This window comes from Notechis scutatus, chromosome 2 (genome assembly GCF_049901735.1).
Source record: "Notechis scutatus isolate UNSWTSFEM ecotype Mainland chromosome 2, rNotScu1.2, whole genome shotgun sequence".
NCBI lineage: Eukaryota > Metazoa > Chordata > Lepidosauria > Squamata > Elapidae > Notechis > Notechis scutatus.
The window spans coordinates 117355808-117371534 of record NC_142010.1 but is presented as its reverse complement, the minus strand read 5'-3'; the positions used below and the strand labels follow the sequence as shown (position 1 = coordinate 117371534).

Genomic DNA, 15727 nt, shown 5'->3' with positions numbered 1-15727 from the left:
CTGCCTGAACAGGGGGTTGGATTAGAAGACCTCCAAGGTCCCTTCCAATTCTGTTGTTCTGCTCTGCTTTGCTCTATTCTATTCATGATGATCATAACAAATTCTACAGTGCTTTTTGAGGCTGTCTTTAAGAGAATTCATGGTTGTTAAGTGTATGCAATTGTCATTGACCAAATCAATGATTTGCTATGGGCAGTTTTTCTGAAAAGTGTCAGATTTTGGCAAAACCTTCACAAAATGTGGCCAGATGACCATGGAATGCTGCAACTAGCCGTAAATACTTCTGTGTATCCAAGTATCCAAAGTTCTGTCATGTATAGGGGGCGAGGAAGACCATTGGAAGTTTAAATCCAGGTCATAAGTAGCCCCAAGGTATCCTTCCCTCACTCAAGCACACAAGCTTGAGCTTTCTACATTAATATTATTGGAATAATTCTGTTATTATATCAGAATAAGCCAATTTCTACAACCTATTAAGCAACAAAGTTTGCTTTGTAAGTATAGATGATCATATTAATGATCATCTCAACGACTTGGACTTGGTAAAAACTACTATTTTTCCCCATGTTAATGTTATTTTTATCCATCCAAAAGTGTCTCAAAATAGACTTACATCTTAAAAACTCTTTCTATCTATGTTCCCTCAACAAAATAGAAAATAACCAGCCCTAACTCTTAAGGATAATAGAAATGTATTCTAATTTGGAGCATTTTAAAATTGTCTTTAAGCAGCTCGACACATATCAGAATTCACCATATTTATGAATATGAGAAAAAGGGCAACCGGGGTGGGTGGGAGGAAACAGGAAGAAACATTTAATTGCAGTTTACCTCAATAAAAACTGTATGGCCTCTGGAGTCTGACCGAAGGCAGCTGTGCAAAAATTCAGCAAAGGAAGTATGCTGCTGTTGCTGAAAGTATATCTTAGCCAACTTATCTTTTAAAAAGTCCAGTTTAGAGTCACCAAGACGGACAACAGAATCTGGGGTAGCACAATTCAAGAGGACCAGCTCGGATTCCTCTTGTACTTTCTGCCTTAGCTCTGCAGAAAATGATTCTTCCAGGTTTTCAGTCACCTGCAGGACAACTGAAGCACAAGAGTCTGAACGGTAGCCAATAAAAACATCAGAAGGTCTGTACGTTTGTTGACCCACAAAATATTTCTCAGTTTTAACTGCTACAAAGTCATCCACCCATTTCTTCAAGTCTTCCACAATGGTCTTTTGCCACTTGTTCAGTACAGTATTAATATCCAGATAGTGTTTTTCAAGTCGATTAATCAATGGAATGGGGAACTGTTTGTACACCACCTTTTTCTCTTCAATGACAATCAGTCGAAATTTGGGATGCACTCTGCATTTCACTCGATGGGTCCCCAAGCCCAAGTCAACATATTTTTGACCAGCAAGTTGGACATAATACTGATTGAGGGCGTCATAGAGGCTCTCGTAAAGGTTTTGTAGGTTGAGAAGAACAACCATCTTCCCTGTCTCCATGCAAATTTTGACTCGGTTTATGTTTCTGCAAATCTGAGTGTATTCTTGATCTTTGGGAAAGCTGGAACCAAAAATAATTTCTGGTTGAACATCTCTGAAGAAACGCTGTTGGAGAATCTGAAGCGCTGCATAATTTTCTGTTAATACTAACAGATATCGGCATTCACCATCCTGATAATTGCTATAAATGTTTTGCTTAACTAAATCAATTGTATGGATATCCTTATAATTTTCATCTCCACCTTCTGGAATCTGAGACATAAAAGTATCCAAGACTTCAACACCTTCTTTGCCACTGAAATTTCGGAGAACAACCTCTGCTATTTCATGAGGACCTGGTATGCTTTTAGAATTTTTTGTCAAAGCAAATAACATTTTGACAAGGCTGTAATAGTCACGCAATCCAAAAAAATCCTTAGCTTGGTTCTGGCAAATTTCTTCATATGCATTCGCAAAGATAGGAAAGAAATGCTCAACTTTCTGTAGCACAAAACGATCTGAAGAGCAAATACCTTTTGCGCTTTTTATGAGTTCATTTTTATTCAGGTCTCCACGGGATACAAAGATGCCGCGATTCATCTTAGCTGGATCTAGGGCCCAGTTAGATATCCCAACGAAGCCAACCTTCTTGTGAGGAAGTGGATTATCATCAATGCATCCATCTTCTAAGAGAGGGTGAAGGGTCTTCAGAGGCATTTTGGGGGAGTCTTCTGCCAATCCAATTTCATCTAATACAACGACAGAGACATATTCCCCGAGGTTTTTTCCTTCCTGGAAACGAGCACAATGCTTGAATGTATTTATGATCCCCTCAGGGGTTGAATGTGGGCTGCACTGGAAAGACACCAAATGGATCTGCTTAAGTTCCTTATAAAGGTCAGAATATGCTGCTTGACCCTGCATGGCATCAGCCACGATGGTCTTGGCAAGAGATTTTGAGCTGCCCGGCTTCCCAATAAGAAACAAAGGGATTTTAAGTTCAATGCAGATTACCATCATGAACACATTTTCCTTCAAAGCCATGTTTTTTGCTATTCTTTGCCTATCAGGCACACCACTCAAAAAAAGATCCTGAATTAAGCTAATTTCTTCAAGAACTACTTTTTCATTATCATATGGTTCTGGAAATATTTCGCAGATAACTCTCCAGTATGCCTCTTTCTGTTCCAGGGAAGCATGGTAGCAAACACCAACTGAAAGAATCAAAGACCAAATTATTCTGTCTCTCTGAATTACACTTTTAGGATTACTTTCCAGAGACTTCTCCAGATGCTCAATAAGACGTTCACTGTAGCCATGAAACCATTTGAAGACTTCCACACAGCGCTCGACATCTCTGAGGCTGATAAAGCTGCATTCGTCTTTCCGCTTTCTCATGTAGGTCTGTGACTTAAAAAGTACCTCAGTAATCATTTCGATCTCAGTAGCAGACATTGGGATTGACTTGGCAAGTTTTTGCACAATCTGTTCTATATACAGTTTTTCAGTGATATTGTTCAATTGCCCAAAGTCCCACACCAGAGGTATCATGCTTGGTGGGAGTGCATGGACACGGTAAACAAGCTGCCTAAGAGGGATGGAACCAAGCTTTTCACTGGTGTCCTCTGCTTTGACACGATAACCCAGTCCAGCTGACTCCAAGCGCTGGATCATTTTTGGTGTGTGTTTGCGATAAGGATTGCATGCAGCTATGATCTGTAAACCTGAATTGGGACGTAAAGGTTGTCCTTCTATTGTGTGGTCACATAACACTTCCTTGATGCTGCTGACTGCGTCTGTAGTATTGGCTTCATCGAAAAATAAAATTGTGTCAAACTGATAATTCAACTTATTGTTTTGTGCCATATCTTCAGCTTCCCTGACTTTAGCGTAGATCGCATCTGCTGTGGTACCTCCATGAACTTTGACAAGCTTCAGGTTATCAGGATTGGCACCACTCTTACGCAGTTCACACAGGTATTTTATAAGCCTGGTTTTCCCACAACCCGTTTCTCCCATCAGGACAACAGGAATTCCACACCTAAATCTCATTTCAATGGCAAGCATTTTCAGTATATTATCTGTTGTAAGTTCGTAAGTTTCATCAGGATCGGTTGGCCACTGGATCCCCAAGACCATGCAAAGTTTCTCAATTTTCTCAGCTCTGGTCAGTGTATCAAAATTAATATTGAATGGAACTCTTTGAAGATGTAATCCCCTGAACAACTGACGGGTCATGACATTTCTCTTGATAATATTGCCATTCAAAGGATTGATGGCATCAATGCTGCCATTGTTACTGCACTGGAGATGAAAGCCAATGAAAGTCATAGATACACAGTCCTTATTAAAGAATATGTATGGATGGGGTTCAGTTTCCCACTTTTTCCGGAGCAGAAATGGAGCAAGAGCTTCCTCAGTAACCTCTTCAAAAACTTGCATTCCAGGGCTTTCATCAGAAATGTTAAGTGAAGGAGTTGCAAAATCCTTTGCCATTAAAATCATAAATTTGACCACAAAATTTTTAAAGCCCTGCAAAGTGTCCTGGACAAAATCAGCATTACAGAAAACAGAGGTTTCACAATTTCTCAGCTGAAGGTTAAGAAACCAAGCAAAGTTTCTAAGTTCTGACCAAGAAGGATCAATTACTCCACAGTACATCAAGAACAGCTGTAGGCATTCTTCTGGAGTCCCTTCCACTGAGCCTTTCCTATACTGGAATGCATCAAGATTTTCACCTCTGCTTTCTCTTATCAAATACTGGAATGGTCTCTGAAAAGCTTCACTGCAGAACATTTCTTGATCTACTTGGGGATCACTGCTCTCATGAAATAAATTCATCTGAATACTGTTGTCCAGTACTTCTTTAGGAGATCTGCAAGTTATTTGGGGGAATACATCAAGGAAACTGTAGTTCAGCCCTGGAAATTTCTGAAAATAAACCAGAGGGAGAAAAGGAAGGAGTTATAATACAATCAAAAGATGTTTTTTTAAAAAAATATTATCTTATTTCACAAGCGCCACAGTTTTCCATGGTGTTTTAATTTTGTACTATGGAAAAGGGTTGTCAATACTGCAGAATTGTAATTACTACCAACAGAAATACTGCTTTGCTACAAGAGGTTATGGAAAAATCTCTTTTAAGGGTCCATGGAGGGAGGAAATTGTTTAGTCCCTTGCAGAGAGTTTCATTTTAATCCCATGTAAGCAGATGTTTTCCCCCCTGTCCCTTGTTTTTTCCTTAAGTCACTCTGTAGCCACAAATACATCTCTATTTTTTTCCACTGTCTTAGAAAATCTTAAGATTCCACAGAAATCAGTTTTAAAATTCTACTCTAAAATACTAAAAACACAGCAAATATATGTTCTATGCCTCTGGATGTACTTACAGATCCTCTTTGTTTCTTTGGTGAGTGGGGTGGTTGCAGAATTTCTGCAATATAGAGGTGGCACTGTTTCCGAAGCCAGATTTTCCCATCTGCATCTTCTAGATAACGTAAAATGAACAGCTTGAACAAAAATTCTGAAATTCCAGTCTGAACCTGGAAGAATACAGAAACATAAGGACCACACAAATAAACAGGGATGCTCCTCTCCTCTAGATATAAGCATATCTTCTCACAAAAAGATGTATTGGAAGAAAAAGAAAATCTCCTCAATCAAAACTTTGACATACTCACAGAAGAAGTAATATCAAAATGCACAATCATAGGCCGGTTTTGGTACTTTTGGTCCAGGAGTAGAAACAGAGAGTTTAGGATTTTTCTTTCATTCACATGGGGATCAATCAGTCGAATAGTTCTTAAATGAACTCTGTGTCCTTGCAATTGCACTTTCATTTTCTGATACATCCTCTTTATATAGAGAGATTTTCCTATAGTTTTTAACAAAAAAAGAAGCATTTAAAATGGAAAGATATTGACAGGAAAAACAAGAACAAAATATTTAATTCATTTGGGACTGAGAACTCACATAGTCTATACAAATGCCTAACAACTAATATAGAAAATATAGGGAACATCAAAGATAATCAATCCAGTTAAAAATAAAGATCAGAATAAACTGTGGTGGGCAGAAAAATGGTGCTAAGGAGAATTGAATCTGGAGACTCTGATTTCTTTTCTGAGGTTTTTGAAAGGAAGACGATGTTTCCTTTTTTTCTTTCTTAATTGGAATAAAACACAAAGGCTTTAAAACATATGCTTGCAAAGAAAGTGCTTTCTCAGTAGGCCAGAATTTGAAGTCCACAAACATTTATTTCCTCAACTTCAACTGCCCGGAGTCCTTTGGATTTGGGCAGCTGTAATAAATTCAGATAAATTAATAATATAATCTAAGTCACTTTTATGTGATCCTCTTTTCCTCTAGTTCTCCAATGTAGTGAACAAGAAGTTTAGAACATTACATGTTAATTAAAATGACAATTCCAATTAACTATAGCACTACTTGATAATAAACTGCTAGTACTGTACTATTAACATAGTAGTACATGATTTAAAATACATTTCTTATAAAGAACCCTGATTAATTATTTATTACTCTAATATGGGTCATTCTTTTCTTGCTAAACTATGATTATATTTCCAAGATGGAAGATTGTTTGAAATTGGTTTTCTCACCCATTCCAGCTCTTTCAGAAGATACAATCCCAACACACATGTTATTCTTGAAGATGGAAGTTGATAGATTTCCAAACTCAGTGGCTTTGTAATGCTTTCCAAGATAACTTTGAATGTCTTTTAGAGGCCTAAGAGGGGTCATGTGAATAATGCAATTACTAAAAACAGAGGGGATATAGAAGTGTTCTCTCTCACAGTTGCAGAACATCACTAAATGGTAGTCACTGCTATGTTTTAAATAAAGGTTTTGGTATAGTTCCTCTAACTTATAGCTAACATCATAACTCAACTCATCTGCAAAGAGTAAGGTATAAATCTTCTTTTCTTTATTGTTTGGAGTAAGGCATCGTCTCATAAACAATTCCACTTGTTCGTAGCTAGTTTGTGGTGTACACAATAAAACTTCATCGTAGGAGGGTAACTTCTCTTCTGGACTGTTCATGTAGATGGAAATTGTGGAAACCAAAATTTCAGAGCGAGGACAGAGAATGAGATTGGGCTGCCTAGCATGAAGACCTTGTGGTAATACTCGCGCAACATTCCTTTTTTCCAAATCTGCCAAATTAGACAGGAATCTACCAAGAGTTTCAATATCAAAGCAGTCTGGAAGAAATAAGCCCATGTTCTCCATATAGGACCCCCATATTTCCTCCAAGTGTTCAGTCAACTCTCCTTTTCTTGCCTGGAGTTCATACATTACATCAAAACTATTTGGTATTTCAGATATCAGTAGTTTGGAGACTTCTTCGATATCTTGTCTACTGCAGCTATGTTTTATGAAAGACAACATCATTAAGGCAGACTCACTGGGTTTACCCGAACCAAGCTCCTGGCATAAATATACAAGCTGGTCAGCCATGTAATAATTCAAATAAAAATACTGGGATCGCTTCTCAGACATGAACTGATTCCACCTCTCCAGAAAACTCTCCATCTTCTTGCACATGGCTGGCAAAACTTCTGCCACATCTCCACTTCCACAAAGGTCATGGATAGAATTTAAATTAAAGTTCATCTTAATGCAAAACTGTTTCTTAGGTGAGCAATAGATGTCAGCAGTCCAGTTTCGGAAAAGCATGTTTCCAGCAGAATAAAGGTTCATGAAGGACAATGCAAATCTCTGAACGCTAGAAAACACCTGAGTGAAGAATACACACAAAAACACAACAGTTATATTGAATCCAAACAGTCTATACAATGTATGTATCCTGGCAAATGCCTAATGTAGCCTCAATCAACTTTTGATTATTTGGAATATAGATATGCATTTTCTGTGCAGCTCCCAAGTCCTGCCCATTCTAGGCTCTAACCCAGGGGTGGGCAAACTACAGCCCGCGGGCCACATCCGGCCCGTTGGTCTGTCCAATGCGGCCCGCCCCTGAAAAAAAATCGCTGCCATTGGTCCATCCAATCTGGCCTGCCCCTGAAAAAAAATCGCTGGGCATGGCGTATTGCCCTGTGCCGCGTGGCCCCCAAAGCTGCAAAACAGTGCGGAGCGATCTAGGGGTAGGAAAGAAAAGAAATTTGCAAAGGCCTCGGCTGGGAGTTCGAAATCACCTTCGAGTGCAACCTCTCCGAAGGTGAGTCCCCGCCGATCCCCCTTTTTTTTCCAGGGCTTCCAGGCTTAAACTTTGCAAAGGCAAAGCTTGCAGGCTGGAGCGTCTTCCCGCCGAGGAGCGGGAAGGGTTCCACCTGGCGGGCGGGGCGGGCTGCTTGGAGCGGGCTGCCGTGCGGCTCGGGGTGAGGCGCGAGCGCCCGCAAGTTAAAATGAAGCCAAAAGTTGCTGGGAAGTTGCTCAGATTTCCGGGGCTTCCAGGCTTAAACTTTGCTCGGGCGGCACTTTAAAAGCCTGCTCTCAACACCCGAGCAACTTCCCAGCAACTTTCGGCTTCCTTTTAACTCGCGGGCACTCGCGCCTGGCCCCAAACTGCGCGGCGGAAAGGAAGCCCGGCGGGCAGGCGGGCGGACTGCTTGGAGGAGGCTCCGGGCTTCCCCTCCGCCAGGCACGAGTGCCTGCAAGTTAAAAGGAAGCCGAAAGTTGCTTGGGTTTCCGGGGCTTCCAGGCTTAAACTTTGCAAAGGCAAAGTTTGCAGGCTGGAGCGTCTTCCCGCCGAGCAGCAGGAAGGGTTCCGCCCGGCAGGTGGGCGGGCTGCTTAAACTTTGCTCCGGCAGCACTTTAAAAGCCTGCTCCCAGCACCTGAGCAACTTCCCAGCAACTTTCGGCTTCCTTTTAACTCGCGGGCGCTTGCGCCTGGCCCCGAGCCGCGCGGCAGAGGGGAAGCCCGGTGGGTGGGCAGGCTGCTTGGTGGAGGCGACCCGGCGGTGCTCCGGCAGCAGCAACAGGCAGCTTCGCCCGGGCTCCGCTCAGGTGTCCGGCTGGGGCTGTCAGGAGTTGCTACCGCCCGGCACAGCTCAGCGCGCTCAGTCCGCGTTGCCTTGGGAAGGAAAAGGCAAAACCAGGAGCTGCTGAGCCTGAGCCTCCGGTGCCGCTGCTCCCGTTGCAAAGCACCGCCGTGACTCTTTCTTTTTGCCTTTCCCTTCCCGAGGCAACGCGGGACTGGAGCCATGCGGAGCCGCGCCGGCGGTAGCAACTCCTGACTCAGGGGGCCTCCGAGGGGAGGGGAGCCTCCGAGGGGAGGGGAAGGAGGAGAAGAGGGGGGGAAGGGTGGGGGGGGGCGATTCCCAAAAAATCTTGTGCTGACCCGGCCCGTCTGTCAAATTTTAAAAGTCAATGCGGCCCCCGAGCCAAAAAGTTTGCCCACCCCTGCTCTAACCAATAAGCTCATAAATAAGGTATGGGGAACCATTAAAAGTATACTTTCTGCTATTATTGGGGGGAAGATATGTGAGTAGATGGGAAAGAGTATTAGAACTGTGGAAACACAAGAGATCCAGGAAAGGGCCAGAAAAGTAAGATATAGGCCCATTTCTGACTATGAGAGTGGGATCACTGTGATATTACAATACTAAATCACTGTAGTAGCAATGAAACAATTTTACTATTGCTAGAAATTATTACAAATTGTGTGTCTATGTGCTTTACCATCCAAAAGTCTGATATGAGATGTATGTATGTATGTCAGTAATCTTTAAACATATACAAAATGTATCTATTTTAAATGCTAAATGCTAATCTAAAATCATCAGTTCCTCTTAATCAGTATCAGGCTGTTAAGACTACAGGAATTGTTTCAAGATGTGCCCTTGTATTATCTCGTACAATGTCACAGACACATGAAAATTCAAGAATAAAATGGTTTAAATCATCAAATTTAACAGGTTTCAATAACTTCGTTCTGAAGAATGTTAAAATCTCACTGACTCTCAATAAAGACGCAAAAATACCCAAATACGAAATTTACTGATTTAGCAAGTTGTGGATTTAATTATGGGCTTTGGCTGGCAATATCCGGCCATTGTGATGCTTTCCTCAAAATGGAACATTATCAATACAATCTAGAAACAGCATGAAGAAAAAAGCAGAAGCCTGACATTCATTCCTCTCCCTCATGTATTTCAATAACAATAATTTGAAAGGTGGAGGAAAATACAACAGGAAGCTTACTTCAGAAAACTTCTCCACTTGTGCGCTTTGTTCTTCTTTTCCGGACATCAGCATCAATTTGTTCATCAGTTCTTGAAGCTCTTCCAAAGAATACTGCCGGTTCTCCTCTTGGTCCCCATGACTTTCTTGGATCGTCAGGTCCAGAACATTGTCCAGGCAAGCCTTACAAGAAAACATAAATATATACATAATGAAGACTGCCTGTTTTTAAATGTATTAATTCAGTAAACATCAGAAAGCTTCAGTAAAAATCAGAAATTCAGTAAACATAAAGAAAGCTATTTATTAGCAAGTATGCTTAAAAGTGATTGCAATATAGTTGAAATGCAATTTTAAATGTTAATGGTGGTGAAAATTGCACGAGTACCACTCTTTTTGGGGGGGCTCACATTTTTCATTACAAAGCAGGCTATTTAATGCAATAATATCCATTTTGTATTTTACTGTATTTCAGTGTTTAATCCTTATTTTATTTTACACTACCAAGAGTTGATTCAGCAGTAGAGGCAAACAAATCAAATGCATAAAGTACATTTAAAATTAGTTTTGTGGAAATTAGAGGAAAAGAAGAAAAAAATAGACATGTTTGGGAATAATTTTTAAGCAACACCTCACCTTCTGTCCTTCTACTGGGGCCTTAATTCTGTAAATTCCTTTCTCATTGATCCTGGTTGCCAGAGATATAGACGACAACTCCACAGAGCCATGACTCTCTTTGATAGTTTTTAACCAATCCAAGTATCTTGCAGAATCACTCTGCAGGGAGAAAATATGATTAAGAATATTCCTATTAGCCTGTATATTTCCCAGATCAGGTAAAATAGACACAATTTAAGCAGGACATTCTAAAATTTCTACCCCACTGCCTTCTGGACTTTCAAATACATTTTACCTAAGATTAATTTCACTAAAATCACCAATTAAAATAATACTGTATGCAAACTGGACTTCATATGGCAAAACATATCTCCGTGTTTCTCTTTGAATACAGAGCACATATGTGGTCTGTAGACATTCAGGTTAAAATAATATTTTTACTACATATCTCATCTTGAATGAATTAATATGCTACAAGCAAGAAACATCTTTATCAAATGCACAGCCATTTAAAGGGAGTAATGGAAAGATACAAATGCTGCTACAGTAATTACCAGCTTCGTGGGGAGGTTGTGATCACTTTCCAGAGCTTTCCATATATTCTCGAGACACTTCATTAATTCCTTAAATCCTGCCTCTCGCTTTAAGTCATATAGTATGGAGGAGTAGCCAAACACAGCATCATGGAAACAAGCCACACGGTCCACATCCATGTCATTCTCTCCTGCAGATATTGAAGCCAGCTCCACGAACACTTTCAACTCATTTTTGTCTAATGGAAAGGAAGAAAGCACTCTGTGAGGTAAAAGGAAATGTATGTTCTATAAGAGGCTTTCCTGGATATATTGCAGTGCTTTCTAGGATAGCAATAACATTTAGGCTTACACTATATAGCACTACACAGTGCTTTACAGCCCTCTCTAAGCGATTTACAGAGTCAGCCTATTGCCCCTAATAATCTGGGTCCTCATTTTACCCACCTCAGAAAGATGGAAGGCTGAGTTAACCTTGAACCTGGTGAGACCTGAACTGCCAAACTGCTGATTTAAATAAGAAAGTAATAGAAAACAAGTGTGATTTTAATTTGAACTTTAATTATTGTAGGGGTTTATTTTTTTTCTCTGCTCTTATTTTCTCTGCTCTTATTTTATACCTTAAATTTACATTTTAACTTGATTTATGTAAATGAAGTATGCAAGGATAACTACTTTTCTGCCATACTAAAAAAAATTAAAAGGCAGCAATACATTTATATAGACAGCTGCTCCTCACATTCATAAGAAGCTTGGGGGTGATGAACATCCACCTCACCTAGCTTATGATTACTAGTTCTACTCTTTTACCCCTATAGATTCAAGGAAACACCTTCTGAAATTGATTAGCAGGCAAAAGTTCCCAGGGATTACTATGTCCCATTCACTTTCAGGTTGATGAAATGACAGATGACTGGCTGGTTATTCCCTAGCCTAGCAGGTATTATTTTATTTCATTTATCTTCATTCTCAAGGCACACCCAGGGTCATCTAGCACATTCCCCATCTCCCTCAGTCCATTTCAAGCTTATTAACCAGCCTGAAGCCAATAAATCAGTCCACGTTCAACAGCCATTTTAGCCATCATAGCATCTTTACTTGCCACCCAGTTCCTCTATTATTGAAATTATTTTCCCCAATATCCTCTCTGAGGTGTTTTAACCCTTCAGTATAGTAGTAACGGGGGTCGGATACTGATACTAACCCATCTGCAGCCTCTACTTCTCTTTTGGGAGTTTTTTTTAAGGGAATCAAACTTGCCCATTCCTCTTTATTTCTAAGGCAAAGCACAAACTGTTTTGCTTTGGTGTGTGCATGAATACAAGGATACATGAAGAGCCAACAGGACAGAGAACAAGCTCGTCTCAGGTCACCTTCCTTAATTCTTTACAAGCATGAAAATTCACAAGATCAACTATTGAAAAAGCCCTGTCAATACTAACAAGTTATGTGAAATATACTGTATGAACTCTATTGCTTAATTAATTCTGAGACATAGTTTTAGAATATAGAAAAGTCAGAAAGATCAAAAAATATTTTACCGCTTCCTTACACACTGAAGGAGAACAAATCCGTGTTGAATTGGCTTAAAGCTAGAGTGCATCCACTACCAGCTGAATGGAGAGTCAGGATGTGGTATATTAGACTGGCAAAAAGTAGCCTATTCCTGTCACACCTTTCTTCCAGCCCAAACAAAGTCAGACTCTTCCACACACCTCCAAAACAAAACCACCCTGAATAGTAATCCCTGGGAGCTTTTGCCTGTTTATCTGTACAAAATAGCCCTTGCAGATATAGCTAAAATCCTAAAGTAGATAACAGAACAGTCCCCTCCAAGTCTTTATAAGTCAAATTCTTCTATTACCAAGATATCCTTAGAGTGATGTGCAATAATCTTATCTGCATAGTAGTTCCATGGAAATAACTAGTACAAAGAAAACTGTTGTAGCTACTCAGTCTCCTGTGATTCTATAATATTAAGTATCACTTGGTGCCAGCCATATTAATTATGCTGCTGCTAATTTTTCTAGCTTTCTTCCACCACCACCCTCAAATATTCATGAGCCACTTTCCCCATGTGTTGTAGGTTAAATCTGGGGGTGTGGGCCCTCAGGAATAAAGCAATATGCACTAGATCCCATGAATAGGATATTTTTATTATTATCGTTTTACAGACAAGCTATAACTATAACCTTCGCTTTGATTCAGAGTGAGTCTTTCCTGGCATTCATGTAATTATGACCTTTATCTCAGTTTTATCCTGTCTTAGTTCCATCTTTCTTACATGTCTTCGATATATAATAATCCACCATTAGCTTTATTCAGACCAGCCAACTCAGAACACAGTTCTCTGCATGCCCAGTTAGTATTGTATTGCTACAGTTGGATTTTGATTTCAGAGCAGATTCTTGGTCTTGTGGCTGGATAGAAGTTTTGAAATGTGGGCAGACTTTTTCCCTAGGTTACTATACCATATCTACTAGCTTCTGGTTGTTACCAGCACTCTGGGATTCTCTAGGGTATGTCACAACATCTCAGGCTCCAATGGCTGGTGCTTTAGGCAGCCACATCCTGGATGCCAATATCTTGAGCTCATGTTGCCATCTATTCAGTTTCCTCAGCTGTCTACATCAACACTCCCCTTGTCTAGTAGCTGCTACCCATTATTATTCTGCTGCTGGCTCCTGTAATAGTCCTGTCATCACATCATTTAATGTCTATCTGCCCCTCCCCCAACATTGATCTTTATGTTGCTTGTTACTGCCATCACCGATGGCCTCCTCTTTTTCGTTGTACCTCCCGAACTTCTGGTCTTTGCTCTGCTCACTCTTCTCATTCTCTTCCCATTTTTTTCAGCCTTGTGATACAATATGTCTGCATTTGATTGAGTCCTCAATGATACTATGGTAGTCTAGCTCCTTCTTTAAAGGACAGTTCTTCATTCTGGCAGGGCGAGGACCCTTAAGCTAAAGGTGTCATTACTTCACACCTGGTCTCCCTCCTACACAGGAATCTGAAGGGAAAACATTTCCTTAACCTTTACCTTTTCCTACAGTATTTATTCACAACAGATATGTGTGACTTTGTTTGATTACACATGATTGTGCATCTAGATGTTCTATTTGTCAAGGCTTAAGTCATGCTTTATCTCTGGATAGGCAACAGTAGGGAAAGGAAATATACATTCAAGTAGATGTTCCTCATTGCACATGCAAATGAAGAATCCAAAAGAGAGAAAGCCTAGAACAGTGGTTGGGGAACAGGGGTAAATTACCCCAAATGGGGTAAAACTGAAAATCCTGGGGGTAATGAGGACGGTCGCGCTGGCGCGACCGTTCTCATTACCCCCAGGCATTTTATTTCCGACATTCTGTTTGTATAGTTTACATACACAAGGACCTTCCTTTCAAATCAAGGGGGTAACGTCGGCGTTTATAAATTTTTTGGGGGGTAAAAGGTAAAAAAGTTCCCTGACCCCTGGCCTAGAAGTAACAAAATGTCAGACTGAGAAAAGAAAAAGAACATATTCAAAAAGATAAATAAAGTTTTCATTAAACTTTATGTTTTCTCCATCCACATGTCTTCCTGCAGATTCCAATATTTGATATTTAGAGTGGAGAATACAACAGCTCAATACAACATAAAGTACAGTTAAAGCTTTCCTTGGGGAAACAGAGATATATCAGTTCTACCTTCCAAAGCCTCTTTGACCCAGTGAACAAACTCCTTCCTAATTGCCAGCTCTTCGAGGCACATGAGACGTTCTTTAGTAATATCTTGCAGCAGTTTCTTAGCATGTATCAATGAAGAGCTCATAGAAGAAAGCTTTTCCTCTTGAAAGGCCTCGAATTCAATTGTCTGAAGAATAAATTACATGGAATAAAATTATTGCATGTTAAGAACACCCAAATCCCCCTCTTCCTGTTCCACAGATCTTTTTTTTTTATCCCTCTGGTGTTAAGAGATTCACAGAACTGACTCCCCCCCCTCCCTTAATATCACTCCTTTTAGGAAATGTATGAATACAGCAGAGGTTTGTAATTTCCAACAGCTCAAGGGGAATGGGAGTATATAGCCACTATTTATTTATACCATACGTTTACAATTTTATGAAACTGAAACTATGCAAAATCTCTTAGGACTGTCTTTTGAATGGCGAGTTAAAGAGATATACTTACTAAGTTCAGCAATTGTTCCAGGACACTGAAATCACCAGAAAGTTTCAAAACGTCCTTGACTTTGTCAATAACTTTAGCAGAGTCCAACGCCAAATTCAGTTCATGGTACTGTTGAATCTGCTGGATCCGTTCATCTATCCATTTTCCATTATCACGAGTCTGCAGTTTGCACATAATTTTGAAATCTCTTCTGAGTTCTTCATAATCATTATTAAAATCTTTGAAGAGAATGTTCACTTCAGCAAATGTGATGTCTCCCAATTTCAAGCTGTCATAAATCCTGTGGAACTTCTTGTAACAAGGACAAAATAAGCACTTATTCACATCCTCCATATCTAGAGTTTCTTCAGAGTCTGAATCCTCCATGTGGTCCATCAGCATCTTGGCTGCCTGCTCCCAGCAATGCAGGAAAATGTGGCTATCTTTATAATGATAGATATCTTTAGATACGTTCTTCAGATCTTCACTCAAATGGAGATAGGTCTCTATTCCATCATCACTGCATGAAGTGGGTTCTCTCACTTTCACAACATCATCCAAAGTTTTCTCTGCCAGATTTCCGCTGTAATTTTGTTCCACTTCAGTTAAATCCACTTTAAAAAGGGGGGAAATATAAGTTGGACCATAGTAATTTTCAGTTCATTTAAGCATTTGATATAACCTACCCAAAGATTCATTTTAGAGATCCAATCTAAAGCAGTGGTTGCCAACCAGTGGGCCGGGGACCACTGGTGGTCCGTGAGAAAATTTTGGTGGTCC

At 40.1% G+C, this 15727-nt stretch overlaps 1 protein-coding gene across 1 annotated transcript in view; it reads right to left on the bottom strand.

Moving 5' to 3' along the window:
• The window catches only part of RNF213 (ring finger protein 213), a 125092-nt gene that overhangs the window by 60788 nt on the left and 48577 nt on the right, over positions 1-15727 (bottom strand). Inside the window, exons 21-29 of the mRNA XM_087955966.1 lie at positions 14969-15561; positions 14483-14648; positions 10812-11029; positions 10276-10416; positions 9661-9822; positions 6096-7233; positions 5157-5350; positions 4866-5018; positions 832-4407 (exon numbers count right to left, since the gene is read on the bottom strand). Of these exons, the coding sequence (XP_087812092.1) occupies positions 832-4407; positions 4866-5018; positions 5157-5350; positions 6096-7233; positions 9661-9822; positions 10276-10416; positions 10812-11029; positions 14483-14648; positions 14969-15561 (6341 nt within the window). The remainder of the gene's footprint in view (positions 1-831; positions 4408-4865; positions 5019-5156; positions 5351-6095; positions 7234-9660; positions 9823-10275; positions 10417-10811; positions 11030-14482; positions 14649-14968; positions 15562-15727) is intronic.